General features: G+C 43.0%; 1 protein-coding gene across 1 annotated transcript; it reads right to left on the bottom strand.

Annotated features, from left to right (window-relative positions):
• Positions 1–1,609: 1,609 nt before the first annotated feature.
• On the bottom strand, positions 1,610–9,386 carry CFAP90 (cilia and flagella associated protein 90). The gene is made up of 3 exons (XM_074825685.1): positions 9,155–9,386; positions 5,533–5,649; positions 1,610–1,924 (listed from the first exon to the last, which is right to left on the bottom strand). Exons 1-3 carry the CDS (start codon positions 9,374–9,376, stop codon positions 1,745–1,747), a joined length of 519 nt encoding a protein of 172 aa, XP_074681786.1. The 5' UTR covers positions 9,377–9,386; the 3' UTR covers positions 1,610–1,744.
• Positions 9,387–10,166: the final 780 nt, after the last annotated feature.

Below are 10,166 nucleotides of genomic sequence, written 5' to 3'. Positions count from 1 at the left end.
GATGACAAGGGACTGAAAGAGCAGGGATGACATAAGCAAAGAAATGAGACAGGAAAACGCATACTGGTGTTTTGATGACATGACTTTCTCCACGGGGGAGATGCCCGTTTCTCACACAGGCCAGAAGGTGGTGGTGTTCTCAAACAAATTTGATTTCCAGTAGTTTTTCAAACACAGATGGTTTGTAAATATAGTAAGACTACTTAAAAGAAGTAATTCGTACTGACTGTCCCAAACTAAAAATAACCTGCTTAGAATATGGCCATATTCCATCTCGTTCTTCACTGGCATACATTTGATACTGAGTTTTGAAAAAGCATTCTGGTATTGTTAGGAAACATTTCCTTCTCACTTTGTTCTTACTGTGATTCCTTTCATTTAATGCTGCTGCATTTGTTTAACGAACATTTATTGTTGAAAAGGAATGTAGCAGTTGCTGCCCTAGCTCACTGAATATAGAGGAACTTGCAGATCGTGAATAATGAAAGTAACAAACACCTTTCATATTGGGCTCCTCTGTGTGCTCTGCTTCTCACATCATGCCAAACAAGTGCTATTGATTGCCTAATTTACAGATTAAGAAGTTCTTTGTTTTTATTATTTTTTACTAGGAAGACTCACTGTGTTCACAAATAATACAGGTTTCCTGTGTGTAAGTACATGACAGTATGCCAGTGTCAGTCAAAGCTGTGGACTTCCAGTCCTTGTTCTGGTACGATCAGTCTGGCAGTTGTTCCGTTCTGAACAAAACTGCCTCAGCTTTAAACAACAGCAGGTTCAATGGCTCTGGAGAACCAAACTGATGCATACCCTGCAGGAGATATTCCTTCTCCTGAAATTACCTTAAAGCTTTAGTATTGGATTCAGTGAGAATACAAGGCACTAAACATTTGAGCAGGTTTAGACATTTACTCTAAACATGCTTTTTGAACGAATACTGCTCAAATCCTGTGTTTTTTCCATGCTTCCTACCAAACTATTTAGTGCTTGTTCTGCTAGTATTACTTTTTTTTTTTTCTTCTTTTTTCGGCATTGGATACAGAAACAAAGATGATTTTTCTTGTGACTCTCTTGAACAGATCAATCCCTCAGACACCATTTGTATAGTGAAAGTCTATGAAATGGATGTTTGAAATCAGCTAAGCCCAGATTTTGTCTATTTAAATGCTAAGTAATCAGAAGTTCCCTTTTAACTTGACTTCCACGTGAAGTCTGCTGAAACTGCTAAGCACTTCTGGAAGTCAGATCATTTCTTCACTTGCCTATTTATGGGTAAGCCCATCCATTTTGGAAAATCTGTGTTGAATCCTGGTTTCAGCTGTTGTGCAGATAAAATGATGCCTCGTAATTCCGTAGCAACACTGTAAGGATTAAGAAATCAGTGACCAATGATACCTTGAGGAGCAAGATTGCTTAAATGTTAAGTCTGTGAAAAGTTATGTAGAAGCACTGCCTAAAATTGCAGAGAGACAGCTGTTGACCCAACAGGTCTCACTTCCAGTGTTGCTCCCTAAAATGTTCATATCTTGCTGATGATGCTCTTCATGAGATTTTTATGACACTGCAAGGAGAAGACATGCATTTGAATTACCATGAGGAAAAGCACAGCTGCTATTTCATCTTATTTTTAATCCAAATCATTAACTAAAATGTAGAGGAAAAGGCAAAAGCACCATATTGCTTTTCGATGTGAGGTGGGTTTTTTCCCACATAAATATTGCTGGTGATGACAGATACAAGAGATTTAGCATGGATCCAGGCTTGGAGAAGGTTTTTCCAATAAGCAGGTAATGCCATTTTTCCTGTAGAATTCTGCCTGCACATGATTAATCCTCGCATGATCTCTGATTGGCTGCTCTATGGGCTTATTTATGCGTCTCCCATACTCTGAAGATGACAAAACAGTGACAGGTCTTGCCATTTCCTGTGAAAATATAAAAGTTTCCTTATGAGAAAATCACGGAGTGAATACTTGGCAGTTATCTATTGCTAAATGTGCTGTGGCCAGGGCCAAAGTAACAGACAGAACTGTAGAACATCTGCTATATGGATGTATATTTATTTAGCACTGATCTGCACTCTTACTGTTCCATCCCTTTCCTAGTTTTTTATGTATAGTAATAAACCATGAATGTATCACTATATGACAAGATGATAAGATATGGAGCTGTGCCATGAGTTACTGTGGACTGATAATTTTTTACACACTCACACGCACATACACACACACATACAGAGAGGCGATTACCATGGGATTACTGGCAAACTAAATGCTATGTTACTGGAAAGTGGCACAGATTTTATTTTCATTCTTGTCTTTCTTGTGCACTGACTTGCGTGATTCATATGAAAAATAGGAGAGATTTGTGTCCCCTGTTACAGGAACACCTACCCTGTTTGCACAATTCAGTGAAAGCACCGCATGAAAAAAATCAAAGCCTAAAGAAAAACCTTGAGCAACCACTAGTCCATTCAAGCTTTCCCTGAAGGACATAAAGCATATACTACTGTATTTTTTCACAATGAAAAAGTTTTACTAAAAACGCTTGTAGCTGTAAGATTACAGAAATAACTGCTCTGCAATGATGGGAAGTGGACTTGGTGAAAAATAACCTGACCAAGAAAAGATGATTTTAAGCTTGTTCTTAGTAAACTGCACTTTAAGTGACTGTGCAATCACTATCCGTAATCTGCAGTTTCTTCCTGTGCTACAGCAACAGGGAGCTCTGGAGTCAGAAGGGAATGACAGAATTTGTTTGTTTTTCTTTTGCTAGCCAAAGGTCTCAGATTTATCAGGCTGCTTGTATGTTTGCGCACTGGCTAACACAGTATGCCTTGGTCCCCAATGTGTTTACCTAGGCTTACAATACAAATAGTATCTAAAGGGAGAATCAAAATACAGTCACCATACCACAGTTCAAGTGCAACCAAAAAACTTCTTTGCTACAACAGACACAAGTCTGACCCATATCAGCACTTATGATAGAACCCGTGAAGCACATGAGCCCCTTCATCTCCTGCAAGATGCAGGTGGGAGCACAGATCCAGTGGGGTCTCCTAGGAGGGCAGTCAGCTGAGAGACATTTCCAGACTCATGGATAGAACTAGACCTCAGATTCTTGGGAAGAAGCTGTAAACCCTTTTCCCTATAAAAAACCATACCAAAACAATGTTTAAAAAACCAAAACCATTCCAAAACAACCATTCATCCTCCAACTCTCCTCCTGACCCTTCCTTCTTACCTTGCTCCACCCCATTAGAATCCATTCAGTACACCAACTTTTAACTCACCAGAAAAAAAAATCAAGAAGAGTGGCAGACAACAAATAAGACCATTTCCTTCCCTGTCCCAGCTGTGGTAAGTGTTGAAAAAGGGGAAATGACATAATCTTTGTACCCTCAAGAAAGACTTTACTAGCGATACAGGGTTTACAGAGCTAATGATGGGCAACAGTATGTAATTCCAATAGTTTGTGTTCCCTTTAAATAAATCAGATTCAGTTTTCAGCATCCTTGGTAGCACAGCACTGACTGTGCACAGTGGCATTTCATCTTTGCGGGTTCGGCATTCAGCAGATTTCAGATTTTCCAACAGTTGGCTGGGAAGCGTCCCGCTACACGCCTTCGCAGTGTGTAATTCTAGCACTGTTAACACTTGAAAGCAGCAATGGCAGCCTTGTGCAAACACTCCGCTGCAGTCACTGTGCTACGTGTAGCTAAACTGAGTATCTGTGACTGTACTCTTGGATTCCCTGGGCGCACCCAGGCTCTCTGCAGGAAATGAAGGGCTTACTTGCAGTGGTTTGGCTTTTTCCACGTAAAGGAAAGCGGTGTACTGTGGTGGATTCAGCCTGTCTGCTTTCAGTGTTGTACTAGAAAGATGTCAATTGTGGCCTTTTTATTTATGTTTTATAATATAGTTATATAAAGTCTGTGAGGGCCACTGAGGTAATTAAAGAGCAGGAGCTGAGTATGTGACCTGCACTTAGTTATCGGTAAGTCCAGTGTTGGGTGTCATCACATGCAGGAGGATCATGTTGTAACATTTAACAGCTGTGGGTTTGATGTGTCTCCATGCTAATTAAAGGGCTGGATTAAGGGACACCTGTTCAGGAAGAGTCCCTTACGTGCACAGCGCAGCAGAGCTGGTATGAATTCTGGCCCATACATGTTTCTTCTAGGAAGCAAACTGGTAGGAAAGTGAGTTTTGTGGATACAAGAGCTCAGTAAGAAACCTTAATGCTGCACTGATAACTGTTTCTACCCAAATTTCGCAGATGGAGCTTTATGTTGTTTAAATAAAAAGGCTCATTTTTAATTGGAGTAGTCATTTACGTGGCTTTTGGTCTCATGCAGATTTGCAGCTGAATTACTAGGCATGAGCAGGTGATGGTAATGGGCACTCCTGGGATTCCTTTGGGAGCATCTAATGCTCCCTGCACTGTCTGATAGAGTTGAAGGGCATTATGGCTACACCCTTGCACTGAAATGTCTGGCCAATAGAGCTGCTAGTGAGACAAATCACAAGTGGTGGCCTTTGTCACAAAATATCAACAGTTTTATTACACAGCGATTACAGTAATTTTAACTTTTATCTCTCTCTTCCTTCTTCCATCTCTATCATATATAATCACCAATACAGGCAGCCATTCTTCGCCTACCCATTTCTTTAAATCCCATGAACCCATTAGGATTCTGAGCCCATTAACACACAAAGATTGCACTTCATTTGCTTTTTGACAGCCTCTGCCTCTGTGTGTGTGTGTATAAACATAGATATATAGATAGATATAGATATACACACACACACTTGTGTATGTATATTATTCAGATGTTGCAGGGAAAAATACATATGTGTATATATATATATTACCGTATTTCTGTTTTCAAGGCAGCTGTTTAAAAGCATGGCTGCATACTTCCTTATCTATCAGGCTGCACAGCAAACCCAGATTCTGCTGGCCCTGAATGCCTTGCCCAGCCTTTTCCAGGCATGTCTGTGGTCTTCTGACCTCCTTTGCACTAGCTCCCTATGAATTTCCTTCCTGCAGGGCAATCTGGTGTAAGCTGGCAAAGGGAGGGTAGATGCCAGAGGACAGTGGCTGAGTCAGAGTCCCTCTCAGTCCTCTCAGGGAGAAGAGTTTTCAAGCATCACAGAAATAGTGCTGGACTACCTGAACTGGAGCTCTAGAGGGGTTGCACAGGTGGCTCAGAAGTCACTCTCAGTGACCCTGAGGCTCTGTAAGAGAGGGTTTGCCTTGCTGTATCGCTTTCCCCATGCTTTAACTTGCATATGGCTTGTCACCTGGAAATCTACAGGATGCCGAAAAACCAGAGCTAACTCAGGTGTCTTCACTGGCTAATGCTTTCTCCTAAATCTCCAGGCTGAGGACAATGATGTTCTCCTTCTGAGTCCTTTGCTACCATATAGGCTGCATTATAAAGGGTAAAATAATGCCTATAGTCTCCAGCCATGTCAGAAAGTACAAAATACCTTTAACAAAGATAATTATGAATTTATCAAAGGGTTACCTCCTCATTAATGTTAAGACCACGACTCTTTGCGTGTTCTCTGTCACATCGGTGAAGATTTTTGTTGTAACCCTCTGGTCTTTTAAAAATGGCTTCATAAATGGAAACATCTCCTGTCTTGAGAAAAGGGGAAAAAAATGTCTCATTCACAGTATTGCTGAACTTTACAGGTTACAGAATATATGCAATCAAATCAATACTTAAACAGTGCATATATAGCATTAGATGACAACTGTAATATTACTGAGCTACCATTAGCAAGTTTGGGTCACTCCTTTGGAATAGTCTGCAATAAAAGTACCTAATGACACGTGATATCTTTTTTTAAATCTGTTCAGTTCTGAAATTTCCTTGTGGCAATTTACCTTTTTTTTTTTTTTTCCCTGTAATCTGTTGTAACTTTTTGAAATTTAGATGCTTTATTTGTTTTAATTTTCTGAACTTTATATTCTCTTTCTTAAATTCATGTATTTGTTAAATGATCTGGCACTGTAATATAAAAGGAAAGTAGGCAGTTTCAAAATTCATTTGGAATGAAAAAGACAAAGGTATCCTGCAGTGGAATCACCATTTAATTTCTGATCAAAACAGAATTGAGTTCAGAAACATGCCACAGTGGTAATCCTGTGATCCAGTAGTATGCATGTATCTGCCACATATGAAAATACAGCACACCCCAACCCAGAGTATTATTGTATTCATGATACCTGTTGACATAGTTGCATCCAAATAAGCAACATTAAAAATCTGATCTGCTAACCAATGCATTTGTGAAATCTAATCAAGAATTTCTCATCAGTGGAATCAAAGGAATTTCAAAACCAAAAAAGTTTTCAAGGAAAGAAAAGCAAAATCCCCTGTTGAATGAATGTCATTAAAAGGTCCATATTCTAGTACACATGACAATCAATCACTGGTTTTGTGCATGGATGACTACAAAATTGAAAAATTGTGCATTTTGTTGGGCTTTTTTTTACCTCTAATTTTACAGTGTGCCAAATTTAGCCTTTTAAAAACTCTTGTATTTTGACTCTTACAATTTACAATGCTACCCTCCAAAAATAGTCAAGTCAGGGCCGGCCAAGAAGGTTACAATGGTTCCATTAAAGGGAAACCATAGTTAAAGAGTGCTAGTGAGGTACCACTGTAATCACAGGCTTCATTTGGAAGGCTATCTCTACTACTTGGTTCTGCCAAGAGGAAAGGTGTTTTGATATTTAACCTATCCATCCCTTCATTTCTCAGAAATCATCAAGCCTGAGAGAATTTCAGGCATGTTCAAGAGCATCCTGCATCTGATTTGTCACCTCCATTATTATTATTATTTCTGTGCTTCCTTGCTTCTCCTCTCCTCGTCACGCTACCAGTTTAATTCAGAATTGTGGTGAGCATCTAATTTGTGCTCACCACCGGGAATATTATTTACTCCTTTGTTTTTATTCAGATGGCATTATTTGTCCATTATTAGTTACCTGTGTCAGAGCAGATAATTCATTCTTTCTGGAACTCATAGATAGGTAGACAGCCTGTTATGTTAAAAACTAGCCCTGCCCCAGATGATCTGTTTTAAGATCTTCTGCCAGACGCATACAGCCAATAATTCTGTGCTCAATATTCTGATAACTTTTTGCTGTTGTTTCTCTTTGTTGTTAAATGCTGACTTAGTTGGCCTAGGTGGTGGTGGTGGTGAGCTGTTTCTTAAACCCATTAGAGCAAGTGAATCACGCAGAGCAGACAATAAATTTGCACTCAGGGTGGGCATCCTCTGTATACTGCTACTAAAGCTAAGAACTTTGCAAACATTCATTAATATTCCAGACACACATAGAATAGGTAATAGCTTTCTCCATGACACAGAAGAGAAAACACCACACAACTGGCTACAGTAACTTATGTAAAGCAATCATGTGAGCAACTGTCAACCAAGGGATTAAAAGGCAGGAATTTCTGGCTTCTGGCCATGTGCTGAGCACATCTTCCTCTATTTCTCTCCGCTTCAGTCTCTGACATACAGTTGGTCTTAGGTATTTATTTAAGCTGCAAAAAGGAATGAAATTCCTTTTCCTGTATAAATAAAAAATTTCAAATTATCTAATTCCTTAATTGTGCTGAAGAATGGGTTGAATCTGCTTCCTCCACTGTGGCTGAGGCCTGTGCTGTGAAGAAACCTATTAAACAGCTGTCACCACTTTGTTGTTTCCATGCCACTGGAGCAGCATTTTCCACAAACCAGGTCATCAGGAGCATGAAAGCAGACTTTGTATTGTAAGCAAAAGCTCCACCATATGGTTGCTAATTCCATGCAGATTGGATAGACTGTGAGCTCCACCAGCCCCAAGCGCACCACGCCAGCCCTCTGACCTGCCCTAGCCTTACTCTTGTTGTGCTCTCCCTACTGTGTTTTGTTAAGCATGGCACCAACTGTATCTGCTCACCTTTGGCTCTGACCACTTTCCCAAGGTAACGCTGAAATCAACACAGAGGAGTCTGAAATTACAAACCTACCTGTCTTTTAGCAGGGCCACCCAGTCAGTGTGGGAAATTTGCTGTTCCTTTAATGCCCAGCGCTGTGCTGTGGTCTGCACCCTGCCCACAACCCAGGGCCACTCGACCTGCACATTCAGTCACTTGGGTGGGAGGGGATTCACATGCTGTATTTATTGTTATAACTAAATACATGTTGCCATAACTGCTATATTACATTGCTATAATAGACATTTCAGAACTTTTTAATGTTGATTTTTTGGAAGAAAAAGCTGTGAAGTGCAATGTCTCATACAACTTTTTTCAGAGAGAGAAAGGTTTACCACTCAGGAAGTATAGCCCAGCTGAGGCTGAAGGTGTAAGATTGTTTTCATTTCTGATTTTAAATATAAGAACAGAGAGAATGAGGAAAAAGGGTGATACAATGCAGCAAAGTGTGAGGAGTGAGGCTTCCTGCTAGTCTACTTGAGTTACTACATGTTAGTGTAACACCTTCAGAAGCATTCAGTTATCAAGACATGTATTGATCTTATTGTTTTCAGTAGCTCTATTGATTTTCTTATTTAAAGCTGAGCATATGGAAAATTTGTGCAATGCACATTGAAACCCTTTTCCCTCGACTGAAAATGGAGCAGTTTCTTTTTAAAGGGTCGCTGAGAGCGTGCATTACCAGAAAAAAACACAGGTGCCGAATCCCAGTGTCAGATGACGCCCTTCCTAGTGTCCCCCCTAAAGACGTGTTGCATTTTGGTGATACCACGTGGCCTGTTGGTCCTTAATCTTTGGCAAACCATGTCTCTGCCTTCTCTTGCCATGCAGTGAAAGGCATTACCCTCATTTTCCATCCACAAGTAGCAAACACCCGTTAGACTTCACAATGGCCTCTGAAGATGAAACCTCCTGTTTAGGCATTAGCTAGCCTAGCTCACAGCTGATGCGGGGCATTTCTGCCGGCCTTGGAAACATTATCAGGGTTGTTTTAGGCACCCGTCTGACCAGATCCCTCATGATGAGGGCCAAGCCCTTGAACAGGGACCGAGCACGATGTTGTTACACTGTGCAGAAACCCCCGAGGAAGGCTTGTCCCTCCGGCCCCGCCAGGTCCTGCGAGGCTCCCCGGCTCCATCCCCTTCCTCACCTTGGCCTCCCGGTGGAAATAGCTGAGCTCCGGAGGCCCTTCCCGTCTGGTCGGGATGAGGCTGAAGGCGGAGAGGGCGGAGATGGGAGGCTGCCGCCTTCTTCCCGTCGCGCCACCGGGTGCCTCCTCTGCCCCTCCCGACCCTTCGGTGCCCGGGGCCGCCGGGGTGCCCGGGGGTGCCACCGGGGTGCCCGGGGGTGTCGCCGGGGCGGGGGAGGCCATGCTGCCTCGCGGCCGCCGTCACCCGGCAACGCTCTGCCGCCGCCCGCAGCTCGCCCGCCGGCCCGCGGCGAAGGGAGGGCCCGGGCGGCGGGGCCGAGGCGGGGAGCGGGGCCCGTAGCTGCCGGCGCAGGGAGCACCGGCTCAAGTCCGGCCCGGGGGCGACCCGCAGCGTGGGGCAGCCTGACAGGAACTGGCCCCCCGGCCGCGGCTGGGCCCGAGTGGTCGCGGCCCCGGGGGAGCTCAGGGGGTTTCCAGAGAGTGGTGTTAGCCCCGGCAGTGTGGATGCCCGGACACCCAGAACTGAGGTTTGGGGCCCAGTTGTGAGCAGCGGCCTCAGTGGCGCCTTGGCCAGCACCGCCCTCCCTCAGGCTCCCTCATCTCTTAGGACCTTGGAAGCTGGGGAAGAAGGTTAGGGCAAAGCCTGGCCAAAAGGACTGACTTTTGGCCCTGGCAGTTTGCAGTAATCCAGAAATCCCCTTTTAAGTGGAGAAGTTGAATAAAAACACAACACAGTGTGGAGTTTCCACCCGAGTGAGGATGCTGAGTCTTGAGGAACTTGGGGTCTCTTCAGCGAGAGCCTCCTGGCCCACAGGCTTTAATGGGATGTTTAGCCATTCAAGCAATGCAGTTGGAAATCTCTCTCACACAAGCACTCACGGTGGGGGCACTGAAAGTAAGTGTCTCTGGGGTGCAAATCTCTTAACTAGGTTGACTCTAAAACTGCTGTGCCCTCGTAGCACCTGGCTCCTAGTCACACAGTTATCCTGCTTTAATACATACATGTAACTAT

This window comes from Strix aluco, chromosome 1 (assembly GCF_031877795.1).
Source record: "Strix aluco isolate bStrAlu1 chromosome 1, bStrAlu1.hap1, whole genome shotgun sequence".
In the NCBI taxonomy this organism is placed as follows: Eukaryota; Metazoa; Chordata; class Aves; order Strigiformes; family Strigidae; genus Strix; species Strix aluco.
The sequence above is the reverse complement of the archived record's forward strand: the minus strand, read 5'-3'. Positions and strand labels throughout refer to the sequence as shown.